This window comes from Equus asinus, chromosome 3 (assembly GCF_041296235.1).
Source record: "Equus asinus isolate D_3611 breed Donkey chromosome 3, EquAss-T2T_v2, whole genome shotgun sequence".
Taxonomy (NCBI): domain Eukaryota; kingdom Metazoa; phylum Chordata; class Mammalia; order Perissodactyla; family Equidae; genus Equus; species Equus asinus.
In genome coordinates, this window is record NC_091792.1 from 104088877 (window position 1) to 104111165 (window position 22289).

The following is a 22289-nucleotide window of genomic DNA, read 5'->3' on the forward strand; positions in this document are numbered from 1 at the left end:
CATATCTTTATTCAAACGAAATGCCAGTATGGCAACTCTTAAGATTTGTCACAAATAGGAAACAGTGTCATCTTCACTAACCTCAAAATTGCATGCCTTAAATCTGGAGAAGGAAGCCGACACCCCTCTGGAGCCATGAATATTGTCCAGACTCCATCTGTTGCTCTGATTGGAATTTCAGCAGATTTACAGACTCAGACTGCTGTGGGGGATGCTGCTGACTCCTTAGCTGATTCATTCACTCAGCCATCCATGAAACGTGGGGCAATGTCTACTGCTCTGCTTCATCATTTGCTCTTTCTGAGGCCTAGATGACACCAAATCCATCTGAATTTTTCATTCCAGCAAGTGAGGCTCAGCCAACGTTATGAAAATTTTCAAAGATGACTAACATTGAGTCCTCTCCTCTGAAAAACACAATTTGAATAATTTCAAACGTTCTTAAACTTGTTTTGTTTTAAAGATAAATGACACGGTTTATAAGTAGGAATCAAAACAAGAAAATGAAGGCTATTTTAAAAAGTCCTTAGCATCATTATTAATAGAAAACTTTATAAATTTAAAACATCTAGAAATGAAAACGTCATCATTTGTGAATTTTTTCCCCCTTAAGTTTAAAATACTATTTAGAAGCAAAGGTTTTATTTGTTTTGGCTCAACATGTATTATTTGTTTAAAATTACGTAAATTCAAAAAGCAAAAGTAATATGCTTTTAATGTTCCCCTAGTGATTTAAAACAAATTGTCAAGCACTGCTGCATTCCTAATCTTTTTACAATGATTTACTAGAAGGTTAACAAAATCAACTACATCCAACTTCTCGAGACTTTATGTAAAATATATCAAATATGCATTGTACATATTGAAAGATACTCTTCAGGAAGCATTTCTTTGGATTGAGAGTACTTCAAATAACACAGGTTAGATGTCATTTTTTTATATCTGAAAAATCATACATTTTTGTGCTTGTTTACTAAAACTGTCATGATAAATGCTGAGAGCCTTTATTCAATCCCAATAAAGGTATGAGGCATTGTATTGAATATGGGATTCATCACCTTTACATATGAAGAGAAAAGTCTTTGTTTCTCAACAAAAGTGCACACTTATACCTTTAAAAAATATCTTTTTCATAAAAATTTTTGTTTATAAAGTTTATAAAAATTTATAAAATGTAAATGTATTGCATAAGCCAAAAAGAGAAAAGCAAAATGCATAATACCGTCAGCAGTAACACGTGGCTGACGTCCTCTGGCTTGTGAACATGGAGACAGCCGCTTGTAGTAAAAGTCTGAAAACAAGTAAAAGCAGTGCATTAAGTCAATATTAATCCTGAGACAGCATCGTGCATGTTCTCAGACTGTTTCCACTCTGCTCTGAAGACCCCTGCACCAAGAGATGGGTGGGACAGGAGAGTTCTAACGCCCACATTTCAGACACCACAAAGGGTTACAGACTCGGGGACCTTTATGGGTTTCACCAGAAGTTGTATCAACATCCAAATGTTTTGGCTTTTTTCTTAAGCTGTGCCAGAGAAAATAGTTTCCTTTTAGAACCTCTAGCTTAGAATCTAGGTTAATAGAGGGCTTTATATAAACCAGCTAAATTTTCTGTTTCAGAATGAAACCACAGAATGGATCTGGTTCGGGGTTACTAATTCCCATAACAAGGAAGAAGGAAGTTTGGCAAGTAAAAGCCCAAAGGGATTTTTGGTGGAGGAAATATTTAAATTCTCTTCTTTTTCTCTGTTAAGGGAAAACATTCACAAACATATTAAGATTTTTAACATTCAATTATAAAAGCTTTTAAACAAAAAAGTAAAATATATATACATGTAACAATTTCCTATCTATTTTCCTCTGAGATTAAGCAACATTATATTCATAATATATTTGCTTCAGGTTTTTTTTAATTTAAAAAATGGTATGGATACTAAAGCCCCGTTGGCCAATTCTTTTTCCCCTTCACTGCCCAAATCCTATGATAATGTCATTCTCATTAATGTTCTGAACCTTTACTATACATGCATGTTTCTATTAATGATAAATACAGTACCATTATTCGGAGCTTTAACATTTGCATAAATGGCATTGTTCTAAACATACCTTTTTCTTTTAAATTCAAAACTATGTTTTAAAGGTTTACCCATGTTAATCCCATCAGATGGAGTTGTTTCCTTTTAACTCTGTCCCGTGGCATTGTTTATCAGTTTGACTACTGAGGGACAGCAGATGTTTTCACATCTTGCTTTATCAACAGTGTTTCGTGAGCATTATTATACATCACTTCTGATGTACACGGGTGAGAATTTCTCTAGGGCGGACGCTTACAAGGGATAATGCTGGGGTAAGAGGTGCCTGTCTTCAGCTTCAACTAGGTATTGCCAAACTGCTTTCCAAGGTGGTTGTATGCCTTTATCCGTCCTCCAGCCAAGTCTGATTCCCATTTCTCCACATCCTCACCAAAAGTCAGTGTTACCAGATTTACCAATTATCAACCATCTGATGGATCTGAAATACTATCTTATTGTGATTTAAATTTGATTTTCATCCATAATTAATGACACTAAGTATCTATTATGTTTCTGTGAATTACCTATTCATATTCTTGTTCATTTCTGTTAGATTGTTTTTCTGCATCTTACTGATATGTAGCAGTTTGCAATATATTCCAGATACCAATTTTAGAAGAATGAGACTTTCATTGTGTTTAAAATTAATCTGTTAGACCATTTAGATGTGCCAATTTAATTTTAACTTCAGAGTCTTAGTAGGAAAGTTTTACAATTTATTTTACTTCTGTCCTGAGTCTTGAACCTTAATCCTCAATATTATCCTCACATTCTTTTACCTATTGTAATATACCTTGATATATCTATCTATCTATTCATCTCAAAGAAAGACAGTGTAGCATCATATTTAAGAGGACAAGGCAGGCTCTGGGCCAGACTAATATTTCCTAGCTTTGAATCCCAGCTCTGTATCTTCCTAGTCATGTAACAATAGGCACATTATATAACATCTCTGTGCCTCAGTATTTTCATCTGTTAAATGTAGAAAATAATAGTACTTACCTCATAGAGCTATAATTAAGACAGAACACTTAGCACAATGCCTGGCAAAGAGTAAGCACTCTGCGTTAGCTATGATTATTATTCTATAAAATATTTTTAAATTACGGTATTATTTCAAACTTTTAAAACTGTAGCTTAATGGAAGAAGATCCAAGATGGTGCCGTGAGTAGTCCTCTTTGTCTCTCCCCCTTCGAGTCTACAATTATTTGGACACTCATCGCTTAACAAAGGATATCCAGATAGCATCTCAGGATGTCTGAGAGACCCACGCGACTATACATCGGAAGGCGGACAGACTTCCCTCCGGGAGGAGGTGGAGATAGGTGAAAACTCTCCAACCCCAACCGAACAGCCTAGTACCTGCAAGCGGCTTTCTTCCAACGGACGCCTCCAGAAGATCAACACACACCTAGGGCAGGAGCGAGAACACCCCAGAGGAGCGATGGTGGAAACAGGTGACCAGAACCCTACCTAAACCCCCTGCAATTACTCCTAAACGCAGAGGGAAACTCTAGAGTTACACACCTGAGCCCGCGGGGAGAGTCTCGCCCTGCCATTGGCGGGGAGATCCCGCCTGGTGTCCACGGCGCCCGGAGGGTCCCAGAGAGAATCACAGAGGGTGCGGTGGCCCCCCGGCTGCCACTGCCTGCACAGTGGGGAAAGGGATTGCCAGAGATCTCGGAGAGGACTGGGGCTGGGTGGAGCTCCAGAGGCTGGCTCTGCGCCCTGGGGGGGGAAGCTCCAGAGTTCTGCCCGGGCAGCAGACAAAACTCTCTGTCTGCCATTAGCAGAGGGGCCACGCCCAGCATCCACAACTCCGGGAAAGTCCCGGAGAGAATCCCAGAGGGCACAGCAACCCCCAGCTGCTGTTGCCCGCCCAGCAGGGCAAGGGATTGCCAGAGATCTCGGAGAGGACTGGGGCTGGGTGGAGCTCCAGAGGCCGGCTCCGCAGCCCTGGGGGGGAAGCTCCAGAGTTCCACCTTGGGCAGCAGACAAAACTCTCTGTCTGCCATTAGCGGAGGGGCCACTCCCAGCATCCACAACTCCGGGAGGGTCCCGGAGAGGAGAATATCAGGCAGGGCAGCAGCTGACCAGCTACCACTGAAATCAGGATCTCCGGCTATCCTCCAGACAGGGCAAAGGGCTCCCCGAGTTCCTGGGGAACAGGACTGGGGCTGGGTGGAGTTCCAGCGACCCAGCTCCATAGCCTAGGGGGAAACCCTACAGGCTCACAGCAGCCTCAATGAAAGCCTCTGCACAGCACTAGTAGAGAGCACCCATCCAGCAGCCACAAGGCTGGAAGACTCCGGGACAAAAGTAGCATAGCTAGGTGAGCTAACCACAGAGTGTAGAAGATGCCAATAGCTCTGCTGTGACCCATAGTGGACAAGTGAGATTTTGTGGGTGCCGACAGTGACGGAGCGGCAAATATAAGTGATCCTACCCCTGGCCGCTGGAAAAGCCCATAACACCATTGCAGACCCCAAGGAGGGAGCACATCTACGTGGGCTGCAACAGTAGGCACCAGCAGCCTGAAGCCCCCCGGTGACAGCCCCCACAGCAGAAGAGGGAATCCAAAGGACCACTGTGACTATGAGGAGGGGCCCAGGACCAGTTAGCAACAGCTGATAGGGTTCCTGGTTGGTGCAGTATAAACAGCTGCTCCCCCAACACACCAGCAGAAACAAGTGGAAGGAGCAACTAAACTCTATCTCTATGCAGAGGCACAAATCTACAACATCAAGCAATATGAAAAAATACATTAAATCTCCAGAGCAGAAGGAAAATAACAAATACACAGAAAACAATCCCAAAGAAAATGAAATATATAACCTAAATGACGATGACTTCAAAACAGCCATCATTAAAATACTCAATGAGTTAAAAGAGAATTCAGATAGACAACTCAACGAGTTCAGGAGCTATGTCACAAAAGAGTTTGCTACGATAAAGAAGAACCAGACAGAAATACTGGAATTGAAGAACACAATAGAGGAGATTAAGAAAAATCTAGATGCACTGAACAGTAGGGTAGATAATATGGAGGAAAGAATTAGCAGTTTGGAAGATGGGAATATAGAAATGCTGCAGGCAGAGGAGGAGAGAGAAGTAAGACTAAAAAGAAATGAAGAAACTCTCCGAGAATTATCAGACACAATTAGGAGATGCAACATAAGGGTTATAGGTATACCAGAGGGAGAAGAGAAGGAGAAAGGGGCAGAAAGCCTATTCAAAGAAATAATGGCTGAGAACTTCCCAAATCTGGTGAGAGAGATGGATCTTCAGGTGACAGAAGCCAATAGATCTCCAAACTTTATCAAGGCAAGAAGACCAACCCCACGGCATATAGTAGTGAAGCTAGCAAAAGTCAACGACAAGGAGAAAATACTAAGGACAGCCAGGCAAAAGAAACTAACCTACAAAGGAACCCCCATCAGGCTATCAACAGATTTCTCAGCAGAAACTTTACAGGCTAGAAGAGAGTGGAATGATATATTCAAAAATCTGAAGGGCAAAAACCTACAGCCAAGAATTCTCTACCCAGCGAAAATATCCTTCAAATACGATGGAGAAATAAAAACTTTCCCAGATAAACAAAAATTAAGGGAGTTCATTGCCACAAAACCTCCTCTTCAGGAAATCCTCAGGAAAACCCTCACTCCTGAAAAATCAAACAAAGGAAAGGGGCTACAAAACCGAGAGCAGAGGAGATAAGTAGAAGGACACAACAGAGAGTAGCAGCTCTTCATCAGAACAGATTAAACCATGGGACGAGAAACAAAGGAAATTGAAGAAAACCAGAAAACAAGACATAATATGGTAATGGTAGGCCCCCACATCTCAATAATCACTCTGAATGTAAATGGATTGAACTCCCCAATCAAAAGACACAGAGTGGCAGGATGGATCAAAGAACAAGACCCAACATTATGCTGCCTCCAGGAAAACACACCTCAGCCCCAAAGACAAACACAGACTCAGAGTGAAGGGATGGAGAACAATACTCCAAGCTAATAATGAACAAAAGAAAGCAGGTGTCGCTATACTAATATCAGACAAGGTAGACTTCAAAGCAAAACAGATAAAGAAAGACAAAGAGGGACAGTATATAATGATCAAAGGGACTCTCCACCAAGAAGACATAACACTTATAAATATATACGCACCCAACACAGAAGCACCAAAATTTGTAAAGCAACTCTTAACAGAACTAAAAGAAGACATCAACAACAATACAATAATAGTAGGGGACCTCAACACACCATTAACACCAATGGACAGAGCATCCAGACAGAAAATCAACAAGGAAATAATAGAATTAAATGAAAAATTAGACCAGATGGACTTAATAGATATATATAGAACACTTCATCCAAAAGCAGCAGGTTACACATTCTTCTCAAGTGTACATGGAACATTCTCAAGGATTGACCATATTTTGGGAAACAAAGCAAACATCAATAAATACAAGAGAGTTGAAATAATATCAAGCATCTTTTCTGATCATAATGCTATGAAACTAGAAATCAACTACAAGAAAAGAGCAGAGAAAGGTGCAAAAATGTGGAGACTAAACAACACGCTTCTGAACAAACAATGGATTATTGAAGAAATTAAAGAAGAAATCAAATATTATCTAGAGACAAATGAAAATGAGAACACGACATACCAAATCATTCGGGACGCAGCAAAAGCAGTCCTAAGAGGGAAATTCATCGCAATACAGGCTCACCTCACTAAACAAGAAAAAGCTCACATAAGCAACCTCAAACGACACCTAACAGAACTAGAAAAACAAGAACAAACAAAGCCCAGAGTCAGTAGAAGGAGGGAAATAATAAAAATAAGAGCAGAAATAAACGATATTGAAACAAAAAAGACAGTAGAAAGGATCAATGAAACAAAGAGTTAGTTCTTCGAAAAAATTAACAAAATCGACAAACCTTTAGCCAGACTCACCAGGAAAAGAAGAGAGAAATCTCAAATAAATAAAATTAGGAATGAGAGAGGAGAAATCACAACAGATACCAATGAAATACAAGGGATCTTAAGAGAATACTATGAAAAACGATATGCCAACCAATTGAACAACCTGGAAGAAATGGACAAATTCCTAGACTCCTACAACCTCCCCAAACTGAATCAGGAAGAAATGGAGAATTTGAATAGGCCAATCACAAGTAAGGAAATAGAAACGGTAATCAAAAACCTCCCCAAAAATAAGAGTCCAGGACCAGACGGCTTCTCTGGAATATTCTGCCAAACATTCAAAGAAGACTTAATACCTATTCTTCTCAAACTATTCCAGAAAATTGAGGAAGATGGAGTACTCCCTAACACATTCTATGAAGCCAACATCACTCTGATCCCCAAACCTGACAAGGACAAACACAAAGAAGGAGAACTACAGGCCGACATCACTGATGAACATAGATGCAAAAATCCTCAACAAAATTCTGGCAAACCAAATACAGCAATACATCAAAAAGATTATACACCATGATCAAGTGGGATTTATACCAGGGACACAGGGATGGTTCAACATTCGCAAGTCAATCAATGTGATACACTGCATCAACAAAATGAAAAACAAAAACCACATGATCATCTCAATAGATGCAGAGAAAGCATTCGACAAGATCCAACACCCATTTATGATAAAAACCCTCAATAAAATGGGTATAGAAGGATAGTACCTCAACATGATAAAGGCCATATATCACAAATCCACAGCCAACATCATACTCAATGGACAAAAACTGAAAGCCATCCCTCTGAGGACAGGAACAAGACAAGGGTGCCCACTTTCACCACTCCTATTCAACATAGTACTGGAGGTGTTGACCAGAGCAATTTGGCAGGAAAAAGAAATAAAAGGAATCCAAATAGGTAATGAAGAGGTAAAACTCTCACTGTTTGCAGACGACATGATCTTATATATAGAAAACCCCAAAGAATCCATAGAAAAACTATTAGAAACAATCAACAACTACAGCAAAGTAGCAGGGTAGAAAATCAACATACATAAATCAGTAGCATTTCTATACATTAACAATGAACTAACAGAAAAAGAACTCAAGAACTCAATCCCATTCACAATCGCAACAAAAAGAATAAAATACCTTGGGATAAACTTAACCAAGGAAGTGAAGGATGCATACAATGAAAACTACAACACTTTCTTGAAAGAAATTGACGACGACATAAAGAGATGGAAAGACATTCCATGCACATGGATTGGAAGAATAAACATAGTTAAAATGTCCATACTACCCAAAGCAATATACAGATTCAATGCTATCCCAATCAGAATCCCAAGAACATTCTTCACAGAAATTCAACAAACAATCCTAAAATTCATATGGGGGAACAAAAGACCACGAATTGCTAAAGCAATCTTGAGCAAGAAAAACAAAGCCGGCGGAATCACAATCCCTGATTTCAAAACATACTACAAAGCTACAGTGATCAAAACAGCATGGTACTGGTACAAAAACAGGTGCACAGATCAATGGAACAGAATTGAAAGCCCAGAGATAAAACCACACATCTATGGACAGCTAATCTTCGACAAAGGAGCAGAGGGCCTACAATGGAGAAAAGAAAGTCTCTTCAACAAATGGTGCTGGGAAAACTGGACAGCCACATGCAAAAGATTGAAAATCGACCATTCTTTTTCACCACACACCAAAATAAACTCAAAATGGATCAAAGACCTAAAGATTAGGCCTGAGACAATAAGTCTTTTGGAAGAGAATATAGGTAGTACACTCTTTGACATCAGTTTCAAAAGAATCTTTTCGGACACTGTAACTCCTCAGTTGAGGGAAACAATAGAAAGAATAAACAAATGGGACTTCATCAGACTAAAGAGCTTCTTCAAGGCAAGGGAAAACAGAATTGAAACAAAAAAACAGCTCACTAATTGGGAAAAAATATTTACAAGCCACTTATCCGACAAAGGGTTAATCTCCATAATATACAAAGAACTCACACTGCTTAACAACAAAAAAACAAACAACCCGATCAAAAAATGGGCAGAGGACATGAACAGACATTTCTCAAAAGAAGATATGAATATGGCCAATAGACACATGAAAAGATGTTCATCATCGCTAATCATCAGGGAAATGCAAATCAAAACTACACTAAGATATCACCTTACCCCCGTTAGATTGGCAAAAACATCCAAAACCAAGAACGACAAATGTTGGAGAGGTTGTGGAGAAAGAGGAACCCTCATACACTGTTGGTGGGAATGCAAACTGGTACAGCCACTATGGAAAACAGTATGGAGATTTCTCAAAAAGTTAAAAATAGAAATACCCTATGACCCAGCCATCCCATTACTGGGTATCTATCCTAAGAACCTGATATCAGATATCTCAAGAGTCCGTTGCACCCCTATGTTCATCGCAGCATTATTTACAATAGCCAAGACGTGGAACCAGCCTACATGCCCAGAAACTGATGATTGGATAAAGAAGATGTGGTATATATACACAATGGAATACTACTCAGCCATAAAAAAAGACGAAATTGGCCCATTCACAACAATGTGGATGGACCTCGAGGGCATTATGTTAAGCGAAATAAGTCAGTCAGAGAAAGACGAACTCTATATGACTCCACTCATAGGTGGAAATTAGTATATTGAGAAGGAGATCTGATCGGTGGTTACCAGGGAAAAGGGGGGGTGGGGGGAGGGCACGGAGGGGGTAGTGGTGTACCCACAACATGACTAACAAAAATGTACAACTGAAATTTCACAAGCCTGTAATCCATCATAACATTAATAAAAAAAAAAAAAAAAAAAAAAAAAAAATTAATTAATTTGGGGCTGGCCCCGTGGCTGAGTGGTTAAGTTCGCGCGCTCCGCTGCAGGCAGCCCAGTGTTTCGTTAGTTCGAATCCTGGGTGTGGACATGGCACTGTTCATCAAACCATGCTGAGGCAGCATCCCACATGCCACAACTAGAAGGACCCACAACAAAGAATATACAACCATGTACCAGGGGGCTTTGGGGAGAAAAAGAAAAAAAATAAAATCTTTAAAAAAAAAAAAAAAAAAAGATTGAAAATTGACCATTCATTTTCACCACACACCAAAATAAACTCAAAATGGATCAAAGACCTAAAGATTAGGCCTGAAACAATAAGTCTTCTAGAAGAGAATATAGGCAGTACACTCTTTGACATCAGTTTCAAAAGAATCTTTTCGGACACTATAACTCCTCAGTTGAGGGAAACAATAGAAAGAATAAACAAATGGGACTTCATCAGACTGAAGAGCTTCTTCAAGGCAAGGGAAAACAGGATTGAAACAAAAAAACAGCTCACTAATTGGGAAAAAATATTTACAAGCCACTTATCCGACAAAGGGTTAATCTCCATAATATACAAAGAGCTCACACGGCTTAACAACAAAAAAACCAACAACCCGATCAAAAAATGGACAGAGGACATGAACAGACATTTCTCAAAAGAAGATATGAATATGGCCAATAGACACATGAAAAGATGTTCATCATCGCTAATCATCAGGGAAATGCAAATCAAAACTACACTAAGATGTCACCTTACACCCGTTAGATTGGCAAAAACATCCAAAACCAAGAGTGGCAAATGTTGGAGAGGTTGTGGAGAAAAAGGAACCCTCGTACACTGTTGGTGGGAATGCAAACTGGTACAGCCACTATGGAAAACAGTATGGAGATTTCTCAAAAAGTTAAAAATAGAAATACCCTATGACCCAGCCATCCCATTACTGGGTATCTATCCTAAGAACCTGAAATCAGAAATCCCAAGAGTCCCTTGCACCCCTATGTTCATCGCAGCATTATTTACAATAGCCAAGACGTGGAACCAACCTAAATGCCCAGAAACTGATGATTGGATAAAGAAGATATGGTATATATACACAATGGAATACTACTCAGCCATAAAAAAAGACAAAATTGGCCCATTCGTGGCAACGTGGATGGACCTCGAGGGTATTATGTTAAGCGAAATAAGCCAGTCAGAGAAAGACGAACTCTATATGACTCCACTCATAGGTGGAAGTTAACATATTGACAAGGAGAACTGATCGGTGGTTGCCAGGGAAAAGGGGGGGTGGGGGGAGGGCACATAGTGGGAAGTGGTGTACTCACAACATGACTAACAATAATGTACAACTGAAATCTCACAAGGTTGTAGTCTATCATAACATTAATAAAAAGAAAACAGAAAAAAAAACTGTAGCTTAATGTAAAATTATATTTAATAAAGATATCAAAAATAAGTGCCCATAACCTCAAAGTATCCCCCCAAAATGTTTAATTACCATGCTGATTTTAACATATGACCACGAATGCTTTGATACTCCTTTATCTTAAGTATGAGATGAATCTAGTGAATTCTTTCCAACAAATGAGGTTTGCAAAGGGAAATTGTCACTTTACAGGGGAGCAACCTGGCTGATGTCACCTGAACCGGATGATCGAGGTTAACATCATCAGCCATAAATAATGTCGACATCAGGTGCCTCTTTTCCCTAAAGTTCATAATTCCAGCCTGTTCATGAGAAAACATCAGACAAATCCCAACTGAGAGAGTTTCTACAAAATACCTGACCAATACTCGTCAAAAGGCTCAAGGTCATAAAAAACTGAGAAGTGATCACAGATCGGAGGAGCTGAGGGAGACACAATAGCTAAACCAAGTATGGTATCCTGGGTTGGATCCTAAAACAGAAAAAGGGCAATAATGGAGAAAGAGACTGTAGTTTAGTTCATAGTATCATACTAATGTTAATTTCTCAGTTTTGATAAAAAATACCATGGTTATAAATGATGTTAACATTAGAGGCAGCTAAGTGAAGCATGTATGGGAACACCATCCAATCTTTGCAACTCTTCCATAAAACTAAAATTATTTTAAAATAACAAGTTTAAAATGTGAATGCCCATAATACTTTATTTTACTATTGTTATAACAAACCAAGACCATTTGTAATTAAACAAAAATATATAGATAGCACACACATGGGCAGATTATATATCTTTATTTTCTTTATGTTTGAGGACCTAGTATATTTTAAATCAAATTAACTAGGTGTATGTTGCAATGATCTTTAACACAACATGAATTATTAGAAAGTTTTACCCATTGGAGGATATTTAGCATTTAGATTTATTCTAACTGATAAGAGAGAGACTATAGACAAATGTAAGTGGATTTTTAATTTTTTCAATGTTCTGTTTAAGTATTATCTGTGGCCCCAGATGTCCCAGCCCCCGCCCCGAACATTAGAATTGCTGGATACTTCAGTTTTCTTTTATTCCTGGCAGCATACTGAAACTTTTAATTTCTCCAAAAATGTTTTCATAAATACATGTATGACTCTTACTTTGGAATTGTATTAGTCCAAACTGACAAAATCAATTAAGGAAGCCAAAAAATCTAAGTTAACAGAAAAGCACAACACAATCAACATTGAGACTAGAATGTGTCTGAGAAACTTTTTTTAATTCTACCTAGAAAATTCGCGTGGAATAATTTTACAGGACCATATAATTTGCAATATTGTATGCGATTCATAGAAACCAATTTTAAAAGACTTTAATTATTTACAAATAAATAATTTAGCTACAAATTTGTGCTCATATTTATGTACTTTCAAATATCAATTTGGACAATGATAGATTATATAAGGAAATATAAGAAATTTAGACAATTTTACCCATTTCAGTCCTTGTTCAAAATCCAAACTTTTTCACTAACGTTTCACACTTACAACTTGATTCTGAATAGTAGTAATTCACTATCACCATGAGGATAAAAATGTATATATTGAAATATTTTAAACCCAAACCTATAAAATAATTCAATCAGCTAAATACTTTGTCTTAATTAGAAGTAGTAGAGAGCAAAATCAGCCACACTTTATTTTTTTCATTTAAAAGTTCCAGTAATAAAAGATTCTAGAATAGACAGGATTTTAATCTTGGAATCTTAAATCTAAGGTTAAATTTTCTTAAAAGTATGGCAATTAGAGCAGACTTTTTCCAGGCTTCCTTATCTCTAGCTAGAAATGGCTTCAACCCAGAGGAAAAAATGTTTTTAATGTATAAAACTTTTAGCCTTTTAACGACTATTGCTTTTTGACATGATGTTAGTTTTAATATATTTGTTTATTATCTCTAATTGAGCTTACACTAAACAAGCTTCTGCCTCTAGGTCAGATGCTTTTCTTCTTTTTCCTATAGAAAATCAGGATTATTAATTTAAAATAGAGCTCACATTCATCATAATAATTCTGGTTTGTTTTCCATAATTATATTTATCACATTTATTTTTCTCCACTAAATTTCAGTGTTTTACAAAATAAAAGTTTAAAAACTCTATAAAATATTTAATTTTCCACCTCAGAGGGAAGATTTTCTGATAGAAAATCATTTTATGATCCAGTTCTCTGCACACTGATTTCTTTAACTCAAGTAGTGCAATTGCATAGATCACATTTTTCCAAGCTCAGCTCTCTCAATAAGAATCCATCTTACCTGTAAGAACAAGATCAGCTAACACCTGCTCTGATAGAGGACCCAAAGGGGACTAGGAAGAGTGAGTCAAACAAACTTTTAATGTTACTAAAAAAAAGAAAGAAAGGAAGGAAAGGAAACACCAGAAATTTATATCAATACTTTGTTGATATCTTGATTACCCCTGGAGGGTAAATCCTGTATCTTAAAATTCCCTGGCCTCCCTTTCCTTGGCCATGAAGCATATATAAGAAGTGGTTCTAATAAATTTCAATGCACTTGGAGCCAGTGCTCAGGGATACCATTTTCATATAATGAATAACAAATTTAATCTTAAGATAATCTTAGTGTATTGAGAGATTGCAAGGTGGTTTTCCCGCACTCATCATATTTGTGTTATAACCACTTACTCCAGTCAAACTGTAGAATTTGTTGGACACCACATAGAATATTAACGTCCAGAAATGTGCCTGTGTATTTTTCCACTTTATAAATCTGCTCAGGAATTGTGTGTCAATTGAGCATACCTATTTGTGTGTGTGTGCGTGTATTGGAAGGTGATATTTAATCAGAACCAAGAGTCTGAACAAGAAGTGCCTGGAGTTGAGACCTTAGGCAAGTTAGCCATAGATCAACACCTTCTCTTCCCTTTCTGGATGTCTATTTTCACCAAGAGTCAAAAAGAGAAAACCTGCTCAGCCAGCTAGTGCTGGGCAGCTGCTTAAACATAACTTTATCTGTCCTCTGAGAACTCATTCTCCAGGGACAGAGTTCACTTTGAGAATCTAGTAACCAGAGTTACCCACAAGTGTCAGAAGATACTATTTTGGTCAGCAAGCAATTTTGGAATTCTTTCCTCTATGGCTTTATAAGCCAATTTGTTCCAAAATAAAAATTATCCAAGCACTCTATAACTATTTCATGCTTTAATCTGATTAATGTCTTAATCTATACAGATAAAAAGGCTGAGAGAACAATTGCTCCTCTTCTTTCATGATCTCACAGACTGTAGGTCAGAATCTTCATTCATAGACATGCAAGATCTTCTGACATTGCTTCTAAAACATAAGTTGCTCATTAAATAGACCTATATTCATATGTTTTTCTTTACCTAATTTCATAAGTCTAACAGATTCCACCACAGTTTATACAAGGTATAAACTGAAATGGTTCTGGGCAAGGGACCTTTATTTAGATGGGAAGTCTCCATTCTAAGGATAGATCTATTCACTATCAGGTAGTACATTTTACAACTTATTTTTAAAAATCCTTCCCTATCTCAAGGTCAAAAAGACATTCCCCTATATTTTCTTCCAAGAGTTTTAAAGATTGCATTTGGATTTGTTTTTTGTTCATGCTGTGAGATGAGAAGTCATTTTCATTTTTAAAATAAATAAACTTTTTTATCTCAATATAGTGATCTGTTTGTCTCTCACTGTCTTTGCCAACACCACAATGTCTTAACTATTACGGATTTCTAGTAATTCCTAAGATTGCAGTATGTCAAGTCTCCTCTCTTTCCTCTTCTTCTGTCTAAGAATCTTGGTTATCCTAGGCCTTTTTTCATATCAATTTTAGAGTCAACTTGTCAAGTTCCATTTTTCATGGAACTTTCAATTAAAATTTTGGTCGAGACATCATAGAACCTATAAATCAGTTTGAAGAGAACTTATATCTTTAGGATTTGAAGTCTTTCATGTCACTTATGATTATATATTTAAAATAGCTACCATTTATTGATTGCTTTTTATGTGTCTTTCACTTACCGTATTATATAATTTTATAATAACTCTATGCTACAGGAAATATATACAGTTTTCAAACGTGACAAAACTGAGTCTCAAAAATTATTTGTCCCAACTCACATGGCTGTGCAGTGTCAGAACAGAGATTTAATACTATGTCATTCTTGGTCCAAGTTCATGCTCTTAACAACTTTTCAATACTCTTTTCCCATATATTGTGAGAACTTCTAGCTAAAACCTTTATTATAAAGTGTTTCAGTAGCAGATTCCTGAAAAGAAGGAATGTGTGCTGTCCCACATAACCGCACCAAGCAAGAACACAGCACTGCTTATCATTAAAGTATTTGCTACTTTTTTTTTTTATGTACTCTATAATCATTTGCAAGGGCTGCTGTAACAAAGCACCATAAGCTAGATGACTTAAATAAAGAAATTTGTTGTCTCACAGTTCCAGAGGCTGGAAGTACAAATCAAGGGGTCAGCAGTGTTGGTTGGTTATGAGAGAGATTCTGTTCCATGCCTCTTGCCCAGCTTCTGGTAGTTGCTGGCAATCTTTGACATTTTGAGCTTGTAGATGCATCACCTCCATCTCTGGCCTTCATCTTCATATGGCAATTTTCCTCCCATTTATAAGGGCATCAGTTATATTGAATTAAATGCCCATCTTACTCCAGGATGACCTTATCTTCTCTAAACTAATTACATGCAATGACCCTATATCCAAATAAGGTCATATTCTGAAGTACTAGGGGTTAGGACTTCAATACATGAATTTGGAGGGAGGTGGTTTACACACAATTCAACCCAATATGTGATCCTAGTAGTAAACTGGTGCTACTTAGAAGCCTTATAAATAAAGACAAGTTTGTAAAGTTGTACTAATTATTATATTCATTTCCAAAGTAGAGGTAAATGATCAATAAATAGGTCAGTCATTGGGGAAAAGTTTTAAAAAAGTCAGTGTTTTACAACTTTTTCATATGGAGTCACTCATGACTCTTTAATCTTTGTCCTCTAAGTGATGTGTGGGACCAGTGAAAGCCCCTGAGTCAAAGGTAGGAGCTCTGTTTATGCTCCAGTCATGCTGCTTTGTTTTTAGTTTGCCCTCTGAGTCTCAAACAGGTTTCATAGAAATGACTGTACCTTTGTATCTAGTACCTAGCACAGCGCTCAGTATTGGGTGCTCAACAAATATCACTTGTTTGCTCTCACCAGGACTTCCCAAAGAAGAGTGCATGAATTACTTTGAGGAACACTAACATGTACCAGACCCTACTTATCACTTGGAGATGTGAAATGATGGGGACAACAGAAACTTATGCTATTTGAATTAGATGAAGCATTTTATGAACAAAATGTTACATACTCACCATTGTTTCTGACCATCTATTGACAGATTTCTTTTTTGAAAGGAGAGAGGGTTAAGGTAAAAGTCTTTCCTCTAGGAAATATACATACACACATACACACATATCTTTGTCTATCTGTCTATCCATCTATCTATCACCAAGACACTAAATCATAAACATCTGGTGTATAGTAGGCGCTCTGTAAATATTTGAAGAAGGAAAAAAGAAGAGGCACAAGGAGAAAGAAGAGGAGGTAAAAGAAAGGAAAGGAAAGAGAAGAATAAGGAGGAAAGAGAGGGTAGAAGAAAGGAAGAGAGAGAGAGACAGACAATGTTAGGCTATCTGGGATCAAACCACCCTGTCACTGGTAAACAGAGTGGTAGGAGTTTACTTGTGACTAACACAACTTAGTCTGAGATTATTCCATAAAGATAAATTTGGTTCTCCCACCCATCAGCCACTACTGATTCACATGTTATGCAAGTTCTATGGGGATTCCCTTTATTTCATGCACACAGTCAAAAGGAGATTTTCCATATTTTATCTAACGTCTCTAGGCTTTTGAAGAAGAAGGGTTTTTTTTGTTGTCTGCCATCTTGCAAAACCAGAAGTTCATTTTTTACTCCCACTTCATTCTTTCAAAATATTTATTAAGCTCTTCACAGGTTTTTTTTTTTAAAGATTGGCCCTGAGTTTACATCTGTGGCCAATCTTTGTTTTTTCCTTCTTCTCCCCAAAGTGTGCCAGTACATAGTTGTATATTCTAGCTGTAGGTCCTTCCAGTTGTGCTATGTGGCACACCGCCTCAGCATGGCTTGAATAGCAATGCTAGGTCTGTGCCCAGGGTCCGAACCTGCAAAACCCTGGGCTGCCAAAGCAGAGCACGTGAAGTTAACCACTTAGCCATGGGGCTGGCCCTCATAAGCTTTGCACAATTCTAAGCACTGTTGTACTATTGTAGATATCAGAGACACAAAAGTGAACAAAATAGGCAAATCCTTCCTAGTAGGGAATAATAATAACTAACAATAAACATGATAAATATGTAAATTATCAGGTACGGTAGAAGGTAATGAGTGCTACAGAAAAATCCCAAACAGAGCAAGGTAAGGAGGATGAGGAGTGTGACGATGAGCAAAAGGGCTCATCATTGGGGTGGATGGGCCTGACACACTGGATTCCACTAGTTTAAAAGAAGACATTTACCTTGGCTGAAATTCATATACCAGAATGTGTGAGCTATAGTTTATCCCTCACTATGGCCCCAGTAAAAAACTAACAGCTCAAGCTTTAGAGACTCAATTGACAAGCGTATTTTGTTGGTTAAATTACCCTCAGGTGCCAGGCCAGTGGCGCAGAAGTTAAGTTCGCACATTCTGCTTTGGTGGCCGAGGGTTTGCAGGTTCAGATCCTAGGTGCAGACATGGCACCGCTTGGCAAGCCATGCTGTGGCAGGCGTGACACATATTAAGTAGAGGAAGATGGGCACGGATGTTAGCTCAGGGCCAATCTCCCTCAGCAAAAAGAGGAGGATTGGAGGTAGATGTTAGCTCAGGGCTAATCTTCCTCAAAAAAAAAAAAATTGCCCTCAACTATATACTGGCTAACTCGCTGAAGTCTGTGCAGTAATGATACACGTTGTTGTGTCTGGGTCAATCCTTCAGGAACAGTGGAACAATCAGTTAATCAATTAAAAGAAAAGACACTTGGTTAGCTAAGGGTGGATGAACTGATCCATAAGGCTTACGATTTTTTAATTAAGCTTATATCAATATTTGCTATTTGTGATAACTTTCACTGTTCTTCCCCTCCCCTGCTCTCTGATACACAAGAGTTTAAAAGCTATTCCACAGCCATTATCCTGAGCCAACTTCCAGATGATCAAACTGTGCCAAAAAAGAGAGAGAGGGAATTCATAATGAGGGAAACAGTGCAGACTTGGCTGAACTAAGGTGGAGATGCCAACATAAGGACAGAGAGATGCACATTCTCTTGTACATGCCACAAGTTGCAAAGTTTCTCAGAAAAGTCACAAGTAGTAGAATTGTCCTCTCGAATAATTCTGTCAGCCTACTCAAGGGAGCATCCTCTCTTTGATAGCTTTTAGCCATTTATCTTACTTAAAAAAAAAGAAGAAAACACAAGACTCTCTATTTTGAAAATTGTCTGAGGTTTCTGGTCTAGTAAACTTTTGTTGTGCCTTTGTTTATGGAGGAAAACTTTATGAGCTCTGGCGTACTGGCTGATACTGGCTCTTGAGAACCATTTCTTAGATACTCAGAAATTTTACCAGCCAGTTGTAAAACCATCGGTAGCTTGAAAAGAGCTGTGGTGAGAGTATTTACATCTCAGAAACTGGCAAATGCTACAAATCAAGGCTTTTATTTTGGAGAGTTCTTTACCAGCACAAGACTATTACAAGCCTTGTCCTAGAGCCAAAGTCAGAGGACACCTGCATCTCTCAGGAAGGGATCTACCTTAGTATTCCTGCCATGCATCATTGTCAGCTGGGAGCAATGCCTGGGAAGCCTGGTCTTGGGGAAAAAGCAGTGGGAGATTTCAGAGCACAGTGGCTGAAGCCAACAGTCAATTAGGCTTCCTGAGATCCAAGGGGTACATTTACCACTGCCACGATGATGGAGACAAGGCTCTAGGATTCTCTGATGATCTTACTGACTTTCCTTGGAACTGTACTCCAGTCCAAGATGCCTCCATCCAACCTACCCTCATTCCCTCCTTCACTCGGGGGCAGACCTGCGTTGTGGTCTGATGGGTCTCCCAGCCTCCTCCAGCTCCCTCTCCATTTTCCTTCATACACGTTTACTTTAATAAACTTCTTGCATATCTAATCCTATCTTGACATCTGTTTCTCAGAGGATCTGGACTTACTCACATATATAGAAGTATGTCTTAAACTGCACCCTAGCTTGATCTCTCTGAGTTATGACGTTGCCCTGAATTTCGCCATTCCTAATCTATTCTTCCACTTACAGTCACCCTCAATCCTCTCCCCTAGGTTCACGTTCCATGATGAACTCTCTTCCCCTTTCACCCACATTTTATTCTACACTTCTTCACAGAATGTTTATTCAACATTTTAAAAAGATTTTTATTAAAGTATAACAGGTATACTGAAAAGGGCACATATTTTAAGCTCAGGGAGTTTTAACAAACTAAACTAGCTCCCAGATCAAGAAACATAGAATTACCAGTACCCCAGAACCCTCTTTCCTCTTTAATCACATCCTGTCTACCAAAGGTTGCCATGATTTGGACTTCTAAAAAGCACATATTACTTTTTGCCTGTTTTTTTCTTTTCTTTTCTTTGGGTGAGGAAGATTGGCCCTGAGCTCACATCTATTGCCAATCTTCCTCTTTTTGCTTAAGGAACATTATCGCTGAGCTAACATCTGTGCCAATCTTCCTCTATTTTGTATGTGGGATAACTCCACAGCATGGCTTGATTAGTGGTGTGTAGGTCCATGCCTGGGATCCAAACCTGTGAACCCAGGGCGGCCAAAACAGAACATGCGAACTGAAGCACCATGCCACTGGGCCAGCCCCTATTTTTCTTTTTTCTATGTGGAACCATATAGCATGTAGGATTTTGTGTCTGGCTTTTTAAACCCCACAATATGCTTATGAGATTCATCCATATTCTTGTGTATAATTGTAGATACTTTATTCTCAATGCTGTAATGCTGTAAAATATTCCATTATGTGAATATGTTATAATTGATTTATATATTCCCTTGTTGATAGACTTTTCAGTAATTTTCAATTTAGCACTACAATTAATATTGCTCTGAACATTCCACTACATGTCTTTTTAGGAATACACAAGCACATTTCTTTGGAGTTTACCTAAGAAAGGACTTCCTGGGTCATAAGGAATGTGTATGTTCACTTCAGTAGATGCTGCTCATTGTTCACCTGCACACTTGTGCTGCTACTTAGATGGATCTCCAATTGCTTTGTTTCTGCACCATTCTATCACAGAGAGTGATTGCTATTGCTTATTCTACCCCTTTATTAAGTTTCGCTTGCCCTTTGAATTAGAAACGTTGCTTGTTTTGTATCTTTCTGGTATGAATAGATTAATAGTTGTCTTCCCTTCCTCCTCCAATTCTTTGCAGTCACAGATGAATAAGGTGACTACTTACTGAAGTAGCACTTTAGTTATGGACCAGTGATGCAAATTTTAGCAACCACAGTAACCTGAGTGTTCTTTGGAAATGATCTGCTAGGACAAGTCCTTGCACTTATTTCCATGGCTACCACACATAGGGTGACAGAAATGCCATATTTCTCCTACTCTTTTGTCCTGGGAGGCTTGCCAAGATTGGTGGTTCCCAATTCTGTTGACTTTGTAAGGATGAGTGGTTTCTGCCTCTTCTCCTTTCTACTCAGGTCCCATAAGATTTTTGCTATGCCAGAGTGTAGAATTCAGTCATATGTACAGTAAATGCACCCGGCTTTGTTTCCAAAATGACCCAAATTCATTTTATTTTTTCAAACAAATCAGATATCAAAAGAACCTTTAGTTGGAAGCATGGATAACATCATCCCTAGCATTAGAGTTTTATCTCCAGAATTGAAAGGATCTCAGAAATAGTTTTGTGAAATCTCTTGTATCCCAGTTCTGCCCTTTCTTAGCATCCGACTGACCCCTAATTCTATATGCCTTGCTTTCAGACTGACAAATGCAAATTCTGCATTTTGGCCAGAGTTAGCAAAAAGGCGTACAGGAAAAAAAGAATGAGGAAGTGTAGGTGTTCCTCATGCTTGTATAACTTGTTTTCAAGACCTAAGGCAATAACGTACACTGATTATCAAATTATTACAGACTAAGTTCTATTCTTCTCCTGATTTCATTTTACCCACAATGACCTTTTTACTGGAGTAAACGCAGGCTATGTGCTTGGAGAGGATTTTTGCAACCATACAGGAAGAATTATTTTAGCAGGCTGACACATGTTGCTCTTCCCAAGCAAGAGACAAGTGATTTGCAAATGTCAGAGTTCCATTTCTTCAGATTGTTTTCCCAAGAACAAGTGACTAGATGATTATTATCAACATTCTAACTCTGCGTTTTCATAATTCAGTGCTTAGCAAGCATAGGTCTTGCTTCTTTTAGCCCTCACAACACTTGGTACATGTGATGGACTCAAGACATTTTATTTTAGTTTTTGTTTTTAAGAAAAGGATTATTAACACAACAATTGCAGAATGAGAGACTAAAAAGTCTCTTTAAAGATAACATTTAAAGCCTCAATAAAAGGAGTCAACACTTTTTAAAGTCATCTAGTGAGGCAAAGAGTATCAATACAATAACAACCACCACCACCACAACAGTAACAGTAAAATATGATCTTGATCTGTCTACTATGTTAGCATTTCTAGTAGTCATACCAATTCCTAATAAAAATCCATTGTAGTTAATTCTAGTACTTTTCCATAGACTCTGGTTATAGTTTGTTGAGTATGATTATGCCACAGTTAAATTAAATATTAATTCTTTCAGTTGATATAAATGCAATGTCCCCAGAGAATGGAGATGAGGGAAAGAGAGAAAGATGGAGGAAAATATAAAGAGAAA

At 38.2% G+C, this 22289-nt stretch overlaps 1 protein-coding gene across 1 annotated transcript; it reads right to left on the reverse strand.

Moving 5' to 3' along the window:
* On the reverse strand, window positions 1-4412 carry LOC139044853 (uncharacterized). Its single transcript, XM_070505664.1, has 3 exons — window positions 3600-4412; window positions 1223-1291; window positions 1-407 (listed from the first exon to the last, which is right to left on the reverse strand). The coding sequence occupies exons 1-2, from the start codon at window positions 4277-4279 to the stop codon at window positions 1225-1227; spliced, it is 747 nt and encodes a 248-aa protein (XP_070361765.1). The 5' UTR covers window positions 4280-4412; the 3' UTR covers window positions 1-407; window positions 1223-1224.
* Window positions 4413-22289: the final 17877 nt, after the last annotated feature.

Excerpts from the sequence above, each read along its gene's own strand:
- LOC139044853 (XM_070505664.1), bottom strand. The coding sequence starts at position 4,279 with ATGGAGCTGGGTCGCTGGAACTCCACCCAGCCCCAGTCCTGTTCCCCA. Across the intron at positions 1,292-3,599 it reads GACTCTCCCCGCGGGCTCAG|ACTTTTACTACAAGCGGCTG; the intron begins GTGTGTAACTCT and ends ACTTGTTTTCAG.